This window comes from Chelon labrosus (assembly GCF_963514085.1).
Source record: "Chelon labrosus genome assembly, chromosome: 16".
NCBI classification, from domain to species: domain Eukaryota; kingdom Metazoa; phylum Chordata; class Actinopteri; order Mugiliformes; family Mugilidae; genus Chelon; species Chelon labrosus.
The window spans coordinates 18643746-18665929 of record NC_140349.1 but is presented as its reverse complement, the minus strand read 5'-3'; the positions used below and the strand labels follow the sequence as shown (position 1 = coordinate 18665929).

At 42.3% G+C, this 22184-nt stretch overlaps 1 protein-coding gene across 1 annotated transcript; it reads right to left on the bottom strand.

Annotated features, from left to right (window-relative positions):
- Positions 1-132: 132 nt before the first annotated feature.
- On the bottom strand, positions 133-21535 carry LOC311501157 (death-associated protein kinase 2). Its single transcript, XM_084562839.1, has 12 exons — positions 21259-21535; positions 11452-11628; positions 8253-8474; positions 6870-7008; positions 6639-6768; positions 5619-5667; positions 5378-5404; positions 4945-5097; positions 3563-3608; positions 3366-3455; positions 2783-2869; positions 133-2029 (listed from the first exon to the last, which is right to left on the bottom strand). The coding sequence occupies exons 2-12, from the start codon at positions 11559-11561 to the stop codon at positions 1949-1951; spliced, it is 1134 nt and encodes a 377-aa protein (XP_084418965.1). The 5' UTR covers positions 11562-11628; positions 21259-21535; the 3' UTR covers positions 133-1948.
- Positions 21536-22184: the final 649 nt, after the last annotated feature.

Below are 22184 nucleotides of genomic sequence, written 5' to 3'. Positions count from 1 at the left end.
GTTCAAGCAGTCCTCTTCAAGGTCAACTCTGATTGCACCAAATGGAGAGGAGCCTAGAAAGCATGGCTTAAACCCTCGCAAGCAGCTCCAGATGCATCCAGACAAGAAGGAAAAGACCAACTGGGACTTCTAATATGCATTTATTTTTCCACCAGAACATTTTTTAAAAACAACTAGTCTGAAGAATAGCAGGAAGCGGAGTGCAAAATGAACTGAATGAGATCATACAAGGTCAAGGTAGCAACCGATTAATTTACTGTCAGCTGACTAATTAACTAAATATGTCTGCTTGCGGATATGATTGTAGGCTTAAACTGGACAACTTGGCACAGTTCAGAACTCTGCCTCTGCCAATAGCAAGCTCTAATATGAGCCAGACATGGCTAATCTTACCGCTGTTGAAAATGGCAATCAATCAAAACTGACTTGGGATCTGTGGTCTCCTTCTTTTGTGCTAAAGACCATTGACATATGACAAAGTGTGCGCAGTCTGGCACAATAATACGCGAGAAGATCATGTCTGACCGCCGGCCTGAATGAATCGCTGGGTTTGACTTAGAAATCGGCTCCTCAAGCATCTCGCTATTGTTAGCTTTGGCACCGTCTTTGTTTTAACCCCTTCGGTTCTCTAGTGGGGGATATAAATAGACTGTATTTAGACACAAATGTAGCTCGATACAGTCATCAAAGTCACTACAGCTCGTATTTACATCCAGGTGTTTTGTGAAAAGCGTGGAAATCTTATAAAGAGAACCTTCAACGATTGACATAGAAATACAAGTCACGACCATGCACACGTAACTGAGAAGAAGAGGAGACGACACAAGAGCTTTGGCAGTATTTCAAAGTACTTCTGACTTGTCAAGTTTTGGGTGAAGCCGGGTGATAGTAGCTGCAGGTACTGAGGTCATTCACAGCACGTGTACAATTGTGCCATTTCAACATGTTGCAGAGTATAAGCAATGCATAAGAACACAAAAGAGGAGAGGTGAACCATTGACAGTTCTATGTACAGTACTGAATCAGATCTTCTAGCTTCCACAGTATGACATTGTACAAAGACATAACTTACATATACATTAATAGTGTTATAAACCACCAACCCCACACCCGCACACATTAAAAAAAGTGTCCTTCCAGCTAACTGCTGATGTTCTGAATATCAGTGGATGAAGACTGGAGCTTGACAGTTATTCCTTGAGCTCGGAAAGAGTCGTCATGAGGGACTGGTATCAAGCTTAGCTTTTAAACCAACGTGGATGATGATTCCCGGAGGTGGTCTGAAAGTTCCTACACTTAAATTACAACTACGAGAGCACGGATAAAACATCATGCACGTGGACCTTGAGGTGGGTTTGTTGCTTGAAAGTGGAATTTCAACCAGCTATTTGGGATTGTGACGCGAGGTATAACTAAAGGGTTACTTTCTGACCCAGTGGTCGACCACTCTGCTGCAGCACACTGAGTTAGTCACAACGGGAAAACGTTTAAAACAAGAACATGCCGAGCATTTGCGTTTGGCTGACGTTTAAAATATTGTCATCTGTTTAAAAGTCGTGGAAGACTAAGTCATAAAATACGTTTAACATTTTCTGCTGAGAAAATATAGTCCTACCCACAGCTTTTCTGGGCACATTCTTTTATCAGAGAGCTTCCTAAAATCTGTAACCATCCATTCTAACTTTCCAAACCAACAAAGGCCTGTTTTAACAGCTTTTTACCCAAAGTGTCCACCTTGTTACCTTCTGAAGGTCTCTTATAAAGAAATGCTAATATTCCAGGCACTTCTCATACTCTACGCGAGTATATCTCACTTTTAAACATTTAGTCATCCATTTTACTTGAACACTGTAACAGAAAATATATGCCTTCTGTGACCATCCTCTTCAGCCTGGACCCCGCTGGCTCGCTGAAAATCCTAGATTCTGCTGCCATCCTGTGGCCAGCTCTAGGAACTGCTGCTGAGTCTTCGACGCAGCAGAGAGGCAGGCTTGCTCTCCGTGTCCTCGACGTCGCTTTCACATTGTCTCTGCAGAAAAGCATCAACACATCGGCCTGTCAAAATTGTCACACTTACAAATGTGCACAAGTGTGTTTCCTGAAGCTTACTCTGGATTTAAATCAGACAATCAAAACTTGTACATGCATCAAATTAAACTTCAAACAAGTTTCTTAATTCTAACTTTTTGGTTTTGCAAATGACACAGTTCTTGCAGTCAAAAACTTGAAGTACGCATATAAATACATTTTGTTCTGTACCTTTAAATATGATTTGGAACTGTCACTTCTTTTTTTCAGCCGTGCAAGGTTTTGCTTAGTCTAGTTACATAACTTTATGCGACACATAGTGTAGACTATGCACTGAATTATGCTGGCAAGCATGAACAGCACACTGAATGTGATTACATAAGCAGGAAAAGCACCTCTTGAGGGTTTCCCTCGATTATTCTGTGTTAGACTATTTACAGAAAACTATTCCAGGAGATAGAGACCACAAGAGGCTTGTTAAGATATTATAAATAGTGTGTGAAGCTAACATTCAGGCAAGCAGTGGCTGCAACCCCTATATTTGTGAGACTATGTGAGAGAGAAGTTGATACAGGCCATGATTATACTGAAAGTATAAGTAAGATTTTTTTTGTCAGATTGAATGGTGAGTAGATCTTATATATTTATATATATATTTATATATATATATATATATATATAGGTTTGTTTCACACTAAAAGCAACTCTAAACACTGGTTGACTGTGTTCATTTTGAATGTGTGAGTTGACTCACTTGTAGTAGATCTGGTTCTGAGCTGCCCTTGCAAAGCAGTTTAAGGTTTTTTAGCCGGTTACACATCCACACCATGTTGTAGGACATCTAGAAGGGGAAACAAACAATGTTTCATATCCATCTATCACATATTCCATCACTTCGTATCATCCACTTAAATACTTGTATTTAATTTACCTTAATAATAGGACTAATAAAACAGTTAGTTGGCCCAGGTGAAAACCGTAATGTACTGTTGGTATAATGTTTTCTAGTTGTACTGTGTAACATGAATAACTTATAAGAACAACAGGCCATGAATCAACTGTATTTTGTAGAAAAAAGTTGCCCAAAGTGGCTCTGACTGGTTGGTGTATGCCATCCAGTGTCTGGGATCATACAGATGAAGCTCCGAAATTTTTGTCACTGCACACAAGGTTGCAATATTTTATTTTCTAGGCTTCCCGGTAGTTTAAGATCTCTGTTGCATGTTATTTCTCCTTTATCTCATTTCCTGTGATATCTCCTCTACTGACTCTCAAAGGAAGACCTTAAATGCCCAACTATATACTAATAATAGTTCAGCATAAATATCAAGAATCACCTTCCACTTCCTTCTGGCGTTGAACTTTTTAAAGTTCTTCATGTTGATTGAGGATCGGTTCCTGTTGGCCTCCTGTTTCCGTGTAATGGGCTAAAATAGATGACAACAGTTTGTACTGACGATAAACAACACTCAGCAACAGGATGCAGTAAAAAAAGAAAACAAATGCTCTGAAATGCCATATGATTTTCAGTAACCTTTATCCACGGATGAAGAAGAGACTCCTCGGCAGTCATTCTTTCACTGAAATAAACATCGACACAGAGGGAAAGCTCAGCAAAGCAGTAACAAGTTAAATTAATCAGCAACAATCTTTACTTGTATATGCGTATTTTGCCATTCTGCAATAGCAGATTTTAGAAATACTCTTTTTTTAAGTGCACAACATTGAACTTGCAAGATTTAGGAATGACTAAATGTCAAGAACGTGCACAGAACCACTTTACACAGAGACGGTCACCATTGGATTTACAGCCAATGAAACCATGATCAACAACTGTAGGATTAGAGGAATGACTAATGACGCAACAGGAGGTTGTGACAACTTTAGCTTATACCAGTGGTGGGTAAACTACAGCCTGCGGGCCACATATGGCCCCTTAGGCTGTTTAATCTGGCCGTCAAGCGTTTATAAAATTGTCCCAGCGATTGCATTCATTTTGCCTGTTTCCTGCAATACCTTGCTTTTAAGTTGATTCCACTAGATGGCGCACTCCAAACACATACGATCTTTGCTAAAGTCAAGTGTAAAGTCTCTACTAGCATGTAATTTACATTGGTTCACCCCCAATCTGCTTCTGGCCTGGCCTGAAGCAGATTTATGCGTAGCCTAGTGTGCACTTGGATTCTCTTAGCACCGTGGTTGTCTTTTCCCCCACATTCTCCTTGACCTTACGTCATTTGCATTTACAGCCTTTTGTCGTGATCTTAACGAATACTAAAATAAAGAAACTTAGGTCATTAACAATGCACATAATGACCCCATAATGAATCTGTCTTTCAATCTAGCCCCATTCTAGGTAGAAAAACAATAGGTTAACGTGTAGCTAGGCTAGAAGCTAGAAGCTAATTACTCACCCTCATAACCGTGGGTGGATGTTAGTGCATTGGCTTTTCTGTGCACGTTGTTGACTTTATCTGTGGTAAATCTTCCAGGTATGACCACAAATAAAAATGGCTATACACTGGAAACTGTCTTGTCGCTTACAAACTGCACAAAATCTGACAACGATATGCGTCATATGTGGCAGGAATTCACATCACAAAAAGCTTCACATGCTGAAGGCTTCATCACTACACCAGACTGCATGATTGTGGAATATTACTTTTGCAATGAATGAATGTTATATTGGATTTCAAGTGTCAAGTGACTTTTAAAAATAATTTGTGCAACTGTTGTTCATTTTTGTCCCTGCCTGGTGGCTTGGAAGTTCATATGACGTGTGCAGCTTTATAATTCCTTATGAGCTAACAGGAGATGCATCTAAATTCCTTGTGACAAATACGGTAACCTATGTGAATAGGCGTCATTCAATGAATGTACAATCAGTATGATTCTAATTATAACTGTACCACATACATGGGATCTTTCACCAGGAGTTTCTCGATGAAATCTTTGGCCATGGAGCTCGTCATGCTGAAGTACCGTTCGCTGAACTCATACTTCATGGCAATGATATTCTTCAGAGTCTCTTCATCAGTGTCATCTTGGAATGGGGATAAACCGCTCAATCTAAGGACAAGAGCAAGAGTAAGGCTACCGCATGTCCACAACTTCATTATTTAATGCAGTTCAAGGACTTTCTGTAAATGCACGTAAAAGAAAATCGGATGTTCATTTTGAAGCTGAAGGCCAAAATATATGCAACAGTGTAGACTGCTGTGGCCCGAACTCACATAAATATGATGTCAAAAAGCAAACGTTTCAATACAATCACCAGAAGAACGTGCAGCAACATATTCAATGCCTACAAGTACTCACAAGCCACCCACTACACAAACTTACAACTTACAATATGTAGGTAATAACTCCGATGCTCCTGGAGAAACAAGAAACACAGAACAAGGCACGTTACTACTGTACAGCGCAGCTAAGACAAATACAGCGTTTCATTGTGTAAACGTCATTTACTGTGATTTACTGTGCATTCTAACTCATTATTGTGTTGGTGCTGAGATCAACTGAGATCTTGTGCAGTGAGTGGTGATCAGAACAGGCCTGAACATGCGGTGAAGGTCCTACGGATTGCTCACCACATGTCTGCAGCGGTGTTCAGAGGCTCATAGTTGATGATTTCGGGGGCTGCAAGGGAGAGAAAGAGAGAGAGAGTGTGAGAGAGAGAAAGGAAAAATAGGGTGGGGTTAACTTACACAAGCCTCGCTGTGAATGTGATTATGAAAAACTTTAACACTTTGCATAAAGGAACATGTAGATACTCCTTGTGTATTCCTTAAGCGTGCAATAGTCTATTTGGCAGCGAGAGCGAACCAAGACAGTAACTTCATGCGCCAGACAGCTGAACAATGAGCTGAAAACTGTAAAGCCGAGCAGAGCTGAAAATGTGCACCATAAACTGAGGTCATAGTCCTCACTGCACACTGCTGCCTTACACAGCCTGCACTCTTTGCTCACCCCATGACTTCCTGTCCCTCTACACTGGACATAAAAAAAAAAAAAAAAAAAAAAAGAAATAAAACAAACAGTTTTATATAACCACTTACACCGATCAGGCATAACATTATGACCACCTTCCCAATATTGTGTAAGTCTCCCAAAACAGTTGTGATTCATCAGAGAATGGACATGGGCCTTCTGCGGATGTCCTGTGGTGTCTGTCAACAGGATGTTGTTAGTGGGGGCCTTTGGGTGTTATTTACTTCTCCTGTCAGTGGTTTTAATGTTGCGGCCGATCAGTGTATATTTACAGTGTAGTAAATGTGCAACATCTAATCCCTCTCCCTTGCTCAAAAATCCATAATCTGATGTCTGGGGCACAATAAGTCTCCTACTTCCTGAAATCCATTCTCTGGTTTGTTTGCTGAGAGTTTCAAGTTTCCTTGTCACACTGTAAGCTGGACCACAACTTTCTACACACGTTCAGATGCTTTCATATTAACTTTGAACAGTTTCTGTTTCTATCTCTGCATTTACCCATACTTTTGCAAGTGTTTTATTTGCACATATCAAGGTGCAGAAATAAATGTGCCACGCAAAATGTGGCAAATCAAACATGGGTAAGACATCCTGTCAAATGAGGTCCTATTGGTCCTCACCTATGTACTGTGGAGTGCCGCTTGTGCTCCTGTACTCCTCTCCCTGCCGAAAAAGGTGGGCCAGGCCAAAGTCGATGAGTTTGATTCTGGGATGTGGCGACACTTTGTCTGACAGCATGATGTTTTCTGGCTGAATAGAAAGAAGAATGTCTTGGATGGGCCAGTACATTTGTGTTTTTTTGAAACATGAACAACAACCGTACAAGTGATTTAAGTCAGTTTAGTATTTACCTTGAGATCAAAATGGGCGATGTTCTTGTTGTGCATGAATACCAGTCCCTCCAGGATCTGCTTCATGAACTCAATGGCTTCGCTCTCCAACAGGTTCTCTTTCTCAGCGATGAAGTCAAACAGCTCACCTCCACTAACGCTGACATGTCAAACAGAAGAGAGAGTTATTGTTTATCACATATTTTATGCAGCGTATCTGTACAAGGCATGTGTCATTTCTCATGCTACACGAGAAACAACCACAAGCTGCCTTCCCTTTCTCTTCTGAATACATTTTTTTCTCAATACAACGCTTACAACAAGACAGAAAGTGCATTTTACAAAGCTGTGTCATATTCAGCGTTAATGCTGCGCCCCATCACTTCTAACGCATGCATTCAGTGATACAGAGCACAGTGGAGCTTTCAACTAGAGCTTTACAGTGGAGCTTTATCAACTGGTGATTGTGAACCTTGCTGTATGAACAAACATGGGTCTCAATGCTAGAGCTTAATGATCTGCGAGGAAGTGTAAGCCTGGAAGCAAGACCCACTGGGACCTGCTGGGAACTGAATATGCCCTGTCAAAGATCAGGGCCACGCAAATTGTTTGGGTAGGTTTGATCTGGTGACGGACAGAAGAGCACACACCATCTGAGCGCCGCGGAGTTGAATTTGTGGCTCTGATTGGTTGTGGGACTATCCAGTTGAGTCTTAACACACTCATATTCTGATAAGGACTGAGTCTGGCCATGCCAGGCTAAGAAAGCACTGGTTTCACTATCAATATTAAGACTCATTTAATCCACATATGTAGCCCATTCCTGATTGGTTTAAAAACAGAAAGAAAAATGAAAGCAGTAGGAGGAAAAGCAAACCAGAGGGAAAGTGTCTTGTGGCTAAAGCGAAAAGCTAAAAATTACATCTAAAACCCACAAAATAAGAATGAACTTGGAACAACTTTCTGATGTGTTCAATCGCCCTTTCCACCTCCACAAGTCTCATTTTTAACAAATGTTTCCAAGCGATATATCTGAAGTATCTGTTCTCCTTTTACTAGTGGCTAGTCATAATAGTATTCATATGCTGATGGGAATAGGAGTAATTCTGCCACAGTGGGTGTGCTATCTCATAGTGAAATTAGTGGATTATTCTCCAACAGTTCACCCCCGTTAACAATGGCATTTGCCTCAAACTGTGATAAAGCTGGCTCCCTGAGGAAACATGAATTTCAATTAGATACCATCGTAAGAGGCTTTATTGAAGCTGGCGGTGTCCCTTAAGGGTCACAGATGGTCTCACTGTCCAATACACATTTATTTAGCAGATAAACAAAAAGTATGTATCAATCGTGGAAAACGGACCGCAAGCACTGGAAGAAATCTGACACACACTGTAAACTCACAGTTCCAGAATGAGCACCACCTCCGCCCGGCTCTCAAACACATCTTTGAGGGTCACAATGTTTGGATGTTGTGCAGCCTGGAGGATCTCCACCTCTTTTTCCACACTGGCCCTCTCCATGCCCAGGCGGCTGCAGGCGATTTTCCGAATCTTCATGAACTTCCCCGCCCAGGGAGTCCCGGAGGCCCGCTCGCGAACCTGTCGAACCTGGCCAAAATGCCCGCTGGGCGTGCAGAAGCAAGAGGTGCATGAGAGGGAGAAAGTTTTTGACACACACCACACGTTCTCCACGGTAATGCATTCCATCCTAAATACACTCTTTCAGCTGCAGAACACAAGATGGTATCAGCAAAAGCAAGCAAACACATTTCTGGGAACTGATGTACAAAGAATGTGCATGCGCAAAACAACAAGCATACACCATTCCTACAATTAAACTTCTGTTTCTAAGAAAAATAATGAATATGGTGAGAATATGCACATGTCACGCAAACATCAGACCAGGGAACACGTGGTTATCCACAGCGTGCTGAGTATGATATGTTATGGAGGACTTGTGAGACACTTTGTAAAGACAAAAGAAATAGAAGCTACGGAGATAAAAATTCTTCTTCTTATTAAAGTCTTTTCCACTGCTGACTAAGCTATTGTGATTTATCAGTGACGTCTGAGGGATCTCTGTTGAAGGTGTTTAAAATGTGCACGAGTCGTTTGACACAAATAGCCACAGCCAGAGTAACTCAAGTGTTGAAATGTGTGTGAAACTGTTACTGTTATGTTCATTGAAAGACAGCTGAAGCAGAAGCAAGGACAGATGTGTTGTGAAATGTGGTTGTAAACCACACTTTTCTGCAATTTGGCTGCCGAGTCGACAATCTGCACCTTAAGCACAAATTCACTATTATATATATTACTCTTATTATAAGGGTGTCATGGTCAAACTTATAAAGACCTATCAGCTGAATTAATCACTTATAACTTGTCAAATAAATCCAAAAAATACAAATATATTTTAGGCTAGCGTGCCAGTAGACTGACACTAAACCTGTCCCAGCATTATTTAAAGTGAGTATTGCTTGATTGTTAATTAGTAAAAGATAATTCCTGTGGCCTGTAGTTCATTTTATACCACACAATAATGCGCTGTATTTCTTAATTTGATAAGTTATTTTAAGGATGTTTAACGATTAGGATGTCTTGCATGGAAAGATAATTGCCAACAATCTGGTAAGGAAAAAGCTTTCTGTTTCAAATTCATGCCAAGACAAAAATGTGATTCAATTAATAGTCCCCAAACGCGATTGTTTCTGTTGGCACCACTATAAAATCCATCCACAATCCATTGCATCACGCGGGTGTGTTCAGCAACACATATATATATACGTGTACTTGTATTGTAATTAATAGTGTGGAGCTGGAGGTTACTGCGGTCAGCCATGTCTAAAATTAAAAATATGGAGACCGTTTTTTCCCCACCAACACTCCACTGGGGTCGGCCTGGGGGGAACAGATGGCTGTCAGGAAGTTACTACTGGCGGAAGAAGTTTTAATTAATCTGGTATTTTTCATGAGACAGTTTAAATTATCATCAGTCCAAACTGCAGAATGCTTAGTTAAAATGAGAAGTTGGATGAGCACAGGGCTTTCTGTGGCTGTTTTCGCAACAGTGTGCGGGTTCCACAAAATTTGCTCATCTAATGCGCTGTCAAACCATGTAGTTGCCCGGCATAATGCTGTGTCAGGCAGGCATAATATTGTGTCTCTCTTGTGCCTCAAAAACAGTTGTTAGTGGGGGCCTTGGGGTCCTAATGGGTTCAGGGGAGGGTCCTCTATGGATCAGTCCATCCCACAGATACTTCATCAGTTTGGGATGTAGTGAATTTAAAGGTCAGGTCAACACCTTGTGCTGTTTTCTCGTGTTTTTTGAGTTGTTCCTAAACTGTTTTTGTGTGTGTGTCTGTTGCGGACGCTGCCATCAAGGAGTGTCATTGCTATGGGGTGGGGGTGCCTGGTCTGGTCTAGGTGGGTGCTACATGTCTAAGCAACATCCACATGAATGCCAGGTCCAAAAGTTTCCCAGCAGAACATTGTATTGTCACAAGATGGTCAGTGTTAGTTACTTCATCTGTCAGTGGTTTTAATGTTGCGACTGATTGGTGTATGTGCACTTTTTGAAAAATCCACATAAAGGTGGCGCAAAGATGAGCAAAACATGTTTAAAGGAGGCTGAAAATGAAAACTTTATTCTGAAATATCAAGCACAAAGAACCACATTCGCTAATGGGTCCGGTCCTCAGTTCTACAAGATGATGGAAAGTCTCCATCGAGATCGTGGTCCATGGTGACATGTTTGCCTTACATAGTTTCTGAACATTCTGCCATTCATTCTGGTGACAGAAGAAGCATTGTTGTCCACTAAACTCCTTGCTATGTTCATGAAACCTCCTGGAAGTAGCCACTAGCGGAAGGACGTCAACAGCATCATTCAAACCCTGACTGCCTGGAATTATATTCATCTACATCTACCACCGCAGCCTAATCATCCTTATCCAACCTTTCTCATCAACAATCAACGGATGTTTCTTGTTTTTTCACACCACTAAACAATACAGGCTGATATGAGGAAAAACCCCGGAGATCAGGAAATAGTCTGACAAGCCTATCAGTTACTGAAATCACATTTTTTTCCTTCATTACGATGTTCGATATGAACATAAGCCGTATCTCCTGAGCTGTATCTGCAGCAAGCTGACTGACTGGGTAGTTGGACGGATGTATACATATTTCTAATAACGTGCTTGTTGACTGTGGTTTCAGTGTAGCAGTGGAACAAGACGGTCAACATCTGCTGTACAGGATACGGTCAAACAAAGTAGAACAGGATGCCTCAAGGCAACAATCCAAGAGAGTCTCGTTTATTTACTCTTCTGTCAATCTAAAGCTCCGTTGGGACGTGGCGCACATAACTTTGCTGCCTTCATGTAGCCGTTAAAGCGATGGGCTTTTCTGGGATCATTTCTCACTGCAAAGGTTATTAATTATTCTCGCGCAGTTTAACATTTTTAGCCATATGTCTTAGAGAGGCCCTGTTGGAGGAAAACAACGACAGCAACAAAATCTGTAAATGCACAGATACTTCATAACCGCAGTGAGATAAACCCCCTGCTTGACAACAAGCTTAGAAACAGTAGTAGCCTTACCTTCCCAGAACATCCCCGATTTCATAGAAGTCTTCCACATTTTCAGGCTTGAAGACGGCCATGTTGCTTTGCTTCCCTTCGATCCCCTCGGTCCTTGGTTTGTCCGTCATTGGCTATTCAGGAGTCAGCTTCAAGTGATTCATGGTCTTCCAAATTTGCCGTTCATCAAAGCTTGACCTGAGTAACAGGAGGCACACATTACCACAGAACAGTTTTCAGCAAAAGAACACACGGGCTGCGCACAGCCGACCTTTTCACAGAGAAACAACTGAACAGCCTGCTCATTTGTAATGATTCTTTAAAATCTAAAATATTTTTTTTTACACCACATATAGTATATCTACCCAGAAATCATATGACCTGACAGCTACACCTGGTCTGGGGCTTTCTCTCTTTGCATCACTCTCTGTGGTTGCCTCAGCCTCTCTGTGTGTGACAGTTCACCTGACTGAAGTACAGCAAAGTACAAAGTAGGATTTACTGTTAGATTCTGAGCTACATCATCTCTGTGTGAGGAATAATAAATAGTTACGAATACACCGATCAGCCGCAACATTAAAACCACTGACAGGATTGACCATCTTGTGACAATCCAGTGTTCTTAACCTTTGCTCCTGGCATTCATGTGGATGTTGCTTAGACATGTAGCACCCACCTAGACCAGACCAAGCACCCCCACCCCCACTGCTTGATGGCAGTAGGATGCATCCTGACACAGACACACACACAAAAACGGTTCAGGAACAACTCAAAAAAACATGAAGAACAGCACAAGGTGTTGACCTGGCCTCCAAATTAGCTAGATCCCAAACTGATCAAGTATCTGTGGGATGATCCACAGAGGTCCCTCCCCTCAACCCATAGGACCCAAAGCCCCCCACTAACAATCTGTTACCAGACACCACAGCACACCCTCAGTAGGCCCATGTCTGTTCTCTGATGAGTCATGTCTGATCGGTGTTTATAAGTAGCTACTGTGGTTGTGCCGCATGTAAATAATTTGCTAAACTATCAGTGACAAAGATCATTTGCACCCTGTTTCTGTGTGAAGCTAAAGGTATTTTATGAAACACCGAAAGACCCAATGAACAGCTCGAAACTAAACTTCATCTCCTTATGTTGTTTTGTCATTCATTATCGTTGAGTGCCAGCAGCTTGTGAGAGACAGGTCTTTTTACACTCACTGTGACGTACAGCATACGGGCCGGTGTTGGTGCCAAAATGGTGAAAAAGCCTTATTTTAAGATTTTTTCTTGTGCGCTTAAAAATCAAATCCAACTGAAAGAAGACGTCCAGCAGGCAAAAGCTCCTGTCACACTGTATTCCCTCGGTAGACATTAAAGTATTTTGTATTTGATACAGTCATTCAACACCTCAGCATCTCTTGTGATTACTTGTGATCTTGACGTTATTTTGCATCTCTCCTTTTACACATTCTATCTAATATTTAACAGGTTACAATAGGACTTTCCGTGGAACAGGAAGGTCTCTTGGTGACGTCATCTGCCTTCACAGAAGAGCAGGTCACATGTGGGTCTGGCACTTCCTAATTTCAGGTTCTATTGCTCAGCTGTGAACCTGAGGAGTATTAAAATATTAAAACAGTGAACACGAAACTAACAGTCGTTAAAGACAGAGGCTCTTCCCTCCAACCTGAGATCTTTATTTATCATGAGCAGTTCTCTATCCCATCTTTGAGTCACCGCTGCATAAAGTGTATGATCTGTCCATTGAAAAAGCCTCAGATGCACATTACAAACTTCCCTCCCTGTATCTGACTTCCCTATGTGATAAAGAACGAAAGAAACGCACTGGGAGAGAGAGAGAGAAAAAAAAGCTGCTGTGGGTTAGCCTGTGGGTTAGTCTGTGAGAAGCTGTCAGACACCTCATACAAACCTTCACGGCAACACACGTCTCCTAACCATACTGGAAACAGGATTACGGTTCACACGCACGCACGTTTTACGCAGAAACTGAACGCTCCATTTGCATTTATTTAGCAGATTCAAGAGTTGTACTTCAGCAGAATTGTTGGTTTGTTCTACATACAGTCATGCCTTTCTGTGTTGGGATCACGGTCCCTTTGAGAGGGACTGTTGCTTTCTGAACAGAGCTCGCTAGCATTATTGTGGCTGGTGAGGTGTGTCATTGTTGCAGAAAGAGGTTAAAAGAAGACACGCTTTCGGCGCGCAAAAGGAAGAAACTGCCTGTGTGAACTTTACTGCAGATTCTACAATGTTTGTTTTTTTAATCTGACCCACAAGTGGCATCCTGTAGAATTTGTGTTTTGTAAAATGTAAAGTTGCGCTGCTGCATCTAATAAATCCATGGTTAATTGATTTGCAAGTTGATTTAGGGATGGCTACTTCCTTTTTTCACACAACTGAAAGTGATAAAACTATACTGGGGTGGCAGAAGCGTGAGTAATCCATTTCCCATAATCAAGATAAGGTGCATTTACGGAAAGCTTGACAATTTCTGGTTTCATTCTGTCAAGAACCCAGATTTCTATTTTTTTACAAGTATGCCAACAGAGTAACGGCAGAGTGGGTGGATGAAAAGTGAGTGGTTCATCAGACAGAACAATATGTCCTTAGTGAAACTGATTTCAACCAGACTAAAACGGACATTTAAATAGCCTGCTGACGCCTGAATAAGCATAAGGCCCTGTTAAGACCTTGCGTTAGCATCCGAAATGAGCAGTCCGACGATCGCAAGTGTAAGTACCCGTGGTACACCTGGCGTTTTATTTGGAACAGGCTGCGAGCTCAAATGCATTTTCAGTCCGTCCTGGGTGTCTCACGTGAGAAGGTGCGAAAAGGAGTTTGTGAAGAGATAGAGTGAGGAGGACATTGGGGTGAGTTAAGGTAAAAGAGATCTTGAAAGAATTATGGGAACGTAAAGCCAAGAATAAGCACCAAGACAGATGTGCGCTCCTGGAAGTGGAGGCTTTGTATTATGCATTTAAAGCAGGATTCAGGTTTCCCCACTAATGCGGCGCAGCAGCATATATTGTATCTGGGAAAAGAAATATTACAAAAACGCATTAATAGGCTTAACCCGCCCAGTTTTTATGTCAGTTAGTGATGTTGGTTTTGTCAGCTGGTCCGTGAAACACTCTAAACCATCCATGTTGGCTGCATACACTGCCTGGCCAAAAAACTAGTCACCACCTGGATTTCACTAAGCAAATATGTACTAACCTCCTGTTAGATAATTACTATATGGGTCATTATCTTTCAGCTGGCAACAAGTTATTTAACCCCAACTGATGCAATGAGTAGCTTCTCATTTCTTAAACAACCATGTTGAAAGACACATCCTGTAGTAGTTTCTCTGCTTGACGCATGCCGATGATTTGACCCTTCTGTTTCTGTTTCAGAAGGGTCAAATCATCGGCATGCGTCAAGCAGAGAAAACATTAAAGAAGATTGCAGAAACTACTAAAATTGGGTTAAGAACTGTCCAACGCGTTATTGAAAACTGGAGGAATAGTGGGGAACCATCGTTTCTGAGGAAGAAACCTGGTCGGAAAAAAATCCTGATTGATTGTGATCGACGATCACTTAAACGTTTGGTGAAATCACATTGAAGAAAAACAAAAGCAGAACTCAGGGCTATGTTTAATAGTGAAAGTAAGAGTATTCCCACAAGAACAATGTGAAGGGAACTCAAGGGATTGGGACTGAACAGCTGTGTAGCCTTAAGAAAACCACTAATCAGTGAGGCTAACTGGAAAAAAAAAAGGCTTCAGTTTGCTAGGGAGCATAAAGATTGGACTCTGGAGCAATGGAAGAAGGTCATGTGGTCTGATGAGTCCAGATTTACCTTGTTCCAGAGTGATGGAAGCATCAGGGTAAGAAGAGAGGTAGATGAAGTGATGCACCCATCACGCATAGTGCTTACTGTATAGGCACTAGGCTGTCTGGCAACAGAATGTTGTTAGTGGGGGCTTTGGGTCCTATGGGTTGAGGGGAGGGGCCTCAGACACTTGATCGGTTTAGGATCAAGTGAGTTTGGAGGCCAGGTCAACACCTTGTGCTGTTTTTCATGTTTTTTAGTTGTTCCTAAACCGTTTTTGTGTGTGTGCCTGTGTCAGGCTGCATCCTGCTGGGGATGGCTGCTGCCATAAAGGAGTGTCATTGCTATGGCGTGGAGGTGCCCGGTGTGGTCTCTGTGTGTTGTGCTAGATTTCAGGAGTGGAGTCAGGTGTGGGAGTGGCCCTGCCAGCTGCCAACAACCCACAATCACCGACCGCTGGGACAAATAAAACTTCAACTCCACCACACCGCAGGCTCTGGTCGCCTGATAATCATGTTTGTTTAAAGCCACACGATCCATTTGTACCGTGAACAAGCTCAATTTCTTTCTTCATTAGCAGACAGACCTCCTGCGTCCGACATTCTGCCTGTAAAGACATGTGACTTCTAATTTTACTGTGCTTGTGCAAGTAAATGCCTGCTAAAATCCCTGAATAGCAGCCTATGAGCTCTGCAAAAAAGAAACAACACCAGACACAGCAAGCCAACTAATATTACTTCCTGGTCTAACAACAATCCAGCCTCTTGCTCACTCTCTTTTTCTTTTCTTGGCTTCTTCCTTAAATGTCCTCATCTGTCTCTTCCAGGATGTCTGATGACCCACAGTAAATGCCGTGCAGTTCCTCTGGGATGTTGTGTCCAATCAACAGAAGTCACACAGTCGCCAGAACATGCGAGCAGGGGTGACAACGCTGTTCTCCAGATTACAAATACATGCACCAACAAAGCAATGTGAAATAGTCAGTGCTATTTTAAGTAATCCTGAGCGTGGACACCTTTATTTTTTTTACACATTGAAGTGATGGTGTGCAGATGCAGAGCAGTCAAACTGACTCATCCTCATCTAAACGGACTGGTTACTCCGTTCCTGTTGCTGCGGTGTTGTGTTCTCACTAACCAAACCAAGCCAGTCCAAACATTTCTCACTCCTGAAGCTTTCACCTTATTTTTGTTTCACTGCTCACATGTCTAAGCCGTGGGAGTGCCTACGATGACAGCACATTACCGCAAGGCATACACGACAGTAATTGTTGCGTCATGCGACCCTTTCCCTCATTTCTCGTTGTTTCTTTTTTTAAACGCATTCCTACATTACTCAGAACAAGCTTATGAATCAGGGAGACGTGTCTCGGAATACTGGTTTGTATTTCTCATTGCGTAAACAAATGTAATTAATTAAGCTGCTTTTATAATGTACTATAGTCAGGGTCACGGAGTGATAACAGAGTGTATTGGATCCATTCCAACAGCGACTCTGTGGTTGGATATTATTTTTTATAAGCTTTTTTTCCCAGCCAATCAGTGGACTTTTAACTGTGTTATGTGGTTTATTTGTTTAGAGTAAATAACATTGACCATCTTGTGACAATCAGTGTTTTGCTGGGAAACTTTTGGACCTGGCATTCATGTGGATGTTACTTAGACATGTACCACCCACCAAGATCAAACCAGGCACTCCCTGATAGCAGCAGCCATCCCCAGCAGGATGCAGCCTGACAGACACACGCAAAAACTGATCACGTATCTGTGGGATGATCCACAGAGGTCCCTCCCCTCAACCACTAACAACATCCTGTTGCCAGACACCACAGGACACCCTCAGAAGGCCCATGTCCATTCTCTGATGAGTCACAACTGTTTTGGAGGCACAAGGGAGACCTACACAATATTAGGAAGGTGGTCATAATGTTATATACCTGAATGAACGATTCTCGAACCTGCCTATGATTCCTCTTATATTCTCAAACTGTCATGCAACATTATCAGCTATATCTTATATTTGTATCATCATCAGATTCCACATTTATGTTTTAGTCAGATGTATGTATCTTTGACAGATGTATGTTTATCTTGTTCCTGTTCTCTGCTCTCTTTCCTGTCTCTACCCGGCCAGCCCCAGGCAGATGGGTCCCTCCATATGAGCTGGCTTCTGCTCAAGGTTTCTTCCTGTTAAAAGGGAGTTTTTCCTTGCCACCGTCACCTTCAGGCTTGCTCTGGGGGTTTCAGGCCAGGTTTCAGACCGGATGTTGTAATGCGTCTTGAGCTACAGAAAGACTTCTGTTTCTGTCCACCTTATTGACACCAGAATAAACTCTACTGGACATAGTTCTCTCCAGGTTTTTCCCACTCTCAGGGTTCACTCCCCTCTTCCCCTTTCTCAGTCTGTACATCCTTGAACCCTTCCCGTGCCTCCCCTGCTCAGGTCTCACTTCCTCTCATAGGAGGACCCTATATAAATAAAAATGAATTGAACTGAAATTAAAATTAAACACAATGACCCCGTTGCTTTCAGATTCAAATTTAGCCGTGCGGCACTGCCGTCGCTACTCACTTAAATATAACCTGTCACCCATTCAGTGGATTTTGAATAAAAATGAGGCGCAGGGTCTTTTTTGATGAGTATTCAGGTGTGAACTGGTTTCTGTTTTCACCCTTTCGCCGATATCTGTCACCGAGCTCAACAGACACCGGCTGCAGGTGGTAATTGGTGATGGCTTATATTATATGCGGGTGAAAATAGATTTAAAAAAAAAAATAATAAATAGCTGATCTCTACTTTCATCTTGATAAAAAAAGAATGAGATGCGAGACATTTTTTTAGTCTGAGTTCTGGGAGTTGACTACAGAATCGCCACTAAACCCAAACTATTTTGACTCATTCACGGACTGCTAATTATGTTATTCTTGTTGCTGGTACAATAAGCTACGTAGAGATTGGGGAAAAGGAGAAGCTCTACAAAACAGAATATATCTGGTGCACAAAAGCATAACCTCCCTCATTTCCAAAACCTATTTTTATATGAATCATCCATGAATCATTTTATTAGCTGGTCCTTGAAACAGTCCAAACCATCCGTGATGGTTGCATTTGATAGTGGCATCATAAAAATGTTTAATTATATTATAGAGAACACAACTTTAGGCCTATTATGCCAGAATTGAGCAGGCTGCAAATACTACTGCTGCTGTTGAAACGAGCTGACTTGGCTTACGATTACTACTACTACTACTACGATTACTACTGTGTGGATCTGCTTTGCTAACATGCTGATAACTGATAATTATCTGCTTCTTGTGGCCAGTAATAATATTACAACATTAATTTTACAAATGCAAGGCTGTAAAGTGACTGTGGCTAAAACTTTGATTGGTTTCATCTTTCTAAATCTAAATCAGAGTGAGAGTTTAACTCTGGCAGAGGGACATGACCTAACCTTAACCCTCACCTATGTTTCATTCCAAACAAGTTCAATTTGCATGAGGAGGAAAATATATTACAAAGGGATGTAAATACAAGCAACGGGTGTACACAAGCCATCTCCTGCAAATACACTCCCTGAGAACTTGTGCGATCTAATGCCAAACTACACCGATCAGCCGCAACATTAAAACCACTGACAGGAGAAGTAGATCACATCTTGTGACAATACAACGTTCTGCTGGGAAATGCATTCGTATTCTTGTTACTAAGACATGAACCACCCACGTAGACCAGACCAGACCACACCAGGCACCGCCACCCTTAAACAATGACACTCCCTGATGACAGCAGCCATCCCCAGCAGGGTGCGGCCTGACACAGACACACACACAAAAACGATTTAGAAACAACAAAAAAAAAAAAAAAGAAAAACAGCACAAGGTGTTGACCTGGCCTCCAAATTCACCAGATCCCAAACTGATCAAGTATCTGGGGGATGATCCACAGAGGCCCCTCCCCTCAACATATAGGACCCAAAGGCCCCCACTAACAACATCTTTGCCAGAGCCCAATCAGTTCCCAACAGAGTGGCTCTGGACCAACTTTCCGTCGCAAAATATTCAAGGGCGTGGGATGTTGGTCTGGCTTCTAGGCTGGGAACATCGTAATATAAATGAGACTGATGTCCAGTATACCACTACATCTAACGTCTCGATAATAAACAAAGGAGAATCATCATGTTTCTGCCAATGTCAACAAAACTGACAAGGATTTATCATAGCATAATATGACAGGAAGAGTTGTATTGGATAACATTAGTGTGAGTGTATACATCAACTAAATATTTTTTGATTCTCCTACTGTAGCCGCATATTCAGCTATATCCTCCCTTGCTCACAGACACAGTTTTCAGTGTGGTGACCAGAGATAAGGCACTGCCTGGACCCAATGCAGCCGCCTGTCACTTCAGTAACTAGTTGCTGTGGGGCACGGATAGTCAGCGGACAATGTTACATGTAAGGACGTGACAGAGCAAACTCAGAAGTGTGGGGGCGGGTCTTTCTCATTTCTCTATTTTGTTGCCACCTCGTCCCCACTCCCCCATGCCTGTCACCCGGAGGTTGATGCGAGCGGGTTCCATGCCTCATCTCAATTCCTGAAACAAATCTCGACAATAGGGGAGGCTCGCCGGATGTGCCGTGCGAGACTGCACGTGAGCGTCCTCCGAGTCCTCTCAGGCATCCGTGACTTACAAAAGAGTTGCAATATTATGCCACGCTGTGAAGTGAATTCAGCAGGTAATTATGTGTTGTCATGAGAACTGTTATGCTCATGTGGCAGATCATAAAATACCGTGGTAGGCAGCGCAATGATGACGCAACTATGCTACAAATCACATTTTGTTAAATGTCAGCCCCTCTCTCGTGTCCCTTCTTTGCCTCGTCCGCTCCCATCTCCTGTGAGAGGAAGTGAGACCTGAGCAGGGGAGGCACGGGCAGGGTTCAAGGATGTACAGACTGATAAAAGGGAAGAGGGGAGTGAACCCTGAGAGTGGGAAAAACCTGAAGAGAACTATGTCCAGTAGAGTTTATTCTGGTGTCAATAAGGTGGACAGAAACAGAAGTCTTTCTGTAGTTCAGGTGTAGGCTGAGCCCCGCTGAATCTCCTGAACACCGTGTACTTCCATTCATTTCGCATTTTGTGAAAGTGTGATCCCTTGTGACTGTCGCATTCTAGGTCTGCGATCAGTTCAGATATTCCTCAGTATGTAAGACCCAGTCACTGGGTTTAAGGAGAATAAAAAATTACAGCAACTACATGGAAATTCACTAATCAGAACAGAGTCCTGGTGATTCATCTGGTTTCCCAGGTAAAAAAGAAAAAAATGAATCATCTTTGTGTCCTGTAATTATCCCATTGCTGACGAAACATCAAGTCAGAGCCATAAAGAGATGTCATAAAAAGCTGTCAGATGGCATCTCCCTCAGTTACCCCCGATCTCTACGCCTGGAGTTAGAATGGGATTATATGAAGAGACAGAAGACACTGAGGCAGATTAAATCCACAAAAGAGCTGTGGCAAGTTCTCAAAGATGCTGCTGAACAACCCGTCTGCCAAGCACAATAGACAACTGTCCCCAACCAGCAGATCAGGCGCACCAAACATTGGTTATAGGACATTTATTGCACTTGTGTTATTTTAACTAATGAAAAAAAAAAACTGTTCTCTTTTAAAGCCACAAGCCTCTGTATCTATTAGTCTTGATTAATTATAGCCGCACTGTTTAAATGTGTTTAGACTTCCATTATGCGCTCCACGCTAGAAGAAGCCTGTGGCGTTTTGTGATCTCAACCTGTTGTGACATGCACGATTTAAGAAAAAAAAAAAAAAAAAAAAAAAAAAAAATAGCCGCTTCAATCTTCCCGTTTATAAATGATAAAGCAAAACTTTCAGATCCAACTAAGTGCCGCGGCTTAGAGCGGACGCAATCGCCTTCGCGCATTTCAGACAAATAAACACGGACAAATAAATAGAGAAACAGAGGAACATGCATTGCGCACTGACCATCGACATGAATGTAGAAATGTCCTCCACAGCAGCTGCCCGTAAAGCGGAGTCCTCGCCCCGTGTGGATCCTCGGCTTCCTGGTCGGATGTTCCCTCTGAGCCGTCTATCCCATGGATGTGTCCCTGCCGACAGATGTACCGGAATGCGTGCGCTGCGGTGCTCGCTCGGCCCTGAAGCTCGCAGGCAGTTGGGGAATGCGGAAAACACCCGCGTCCACAGTTTGATGTCATGTCCGACTCATCGTAAATGCGATGAGTCGGACGGCCCCTCCTACCGGCAAAAGAGACATTCAGAAAACACCTGCTCGATCGGCTTTATTGCATTGTTTTTTTTTTTGTTTTTTTTTTTATAAGGATGCGCCAAACTGACAGGTGAAATAAAAAATAACGTTTCCGGTTTGCACGCAGCCTTCAAAATAAAAGCGGAAGTGTTTGTTTGTTTTGTTTTGTTGCATGCTTTTCGCATACACCATGGTTTGGAGGCACAAGAAAGACCTGCGCAATATTAGGCAGGTGGTTTTAATGTTGTGGCTGATCAGTGCAGATGGCTGACCGCAATTCAGCTTTCAGCGTCACAGTCCCTATGTCTGTGGCTGTTGACTGTTTGTTGTGTGTAAAACTTTACACTCTGTTATTTTGGGACGTTTAAATTTGCTGATGGTACCACAGCAGTGCCCTGATTGTAAACTGAAGTGAAACTTGAAAGTAAGTGAGGTCTTATTCTTGGTGGACCTAAAATGAAATGTCCTCAAAACTAATTAACTGGTAGATAAACTGAACCTTGGTCGTCATAACACAGTTCAGGAAGTGGACAACTACAAATTCACGGGGGCCGTGTCTCTCCTCTGCTCTGTTCTTTTAGCACATCGAAGAATTTGCATAAGGAGTTTCCCTTTTTTTAATGTATGATGGGGATGGACAGTT

Bases quoted from the DNA above. Each gene is read 5' to 3' on its own strand.
- LOC311501157 (XM_084562839.1), bottom strand. From the start codon at position 11,561: ATGACGGACAAACCAAGGACCGAGGGGATCGAAGGGAAGCAAAGCAAC. The intron at 8,475-11,451 runs GTAAGGCTACTA...CTGCACGCCCAG, and splicing joins ATCGGGGATGTTCTGGGAAG to CGGGCATTTTGGCCAGGTTC. The intron at 3,609-4,944 runs GTATGTGGTACA...TGTTTATTTCAG, and splicing joins CTCCTGGTGAAAGATCCCAT to TGAAAGAATGACTGCCGAGG.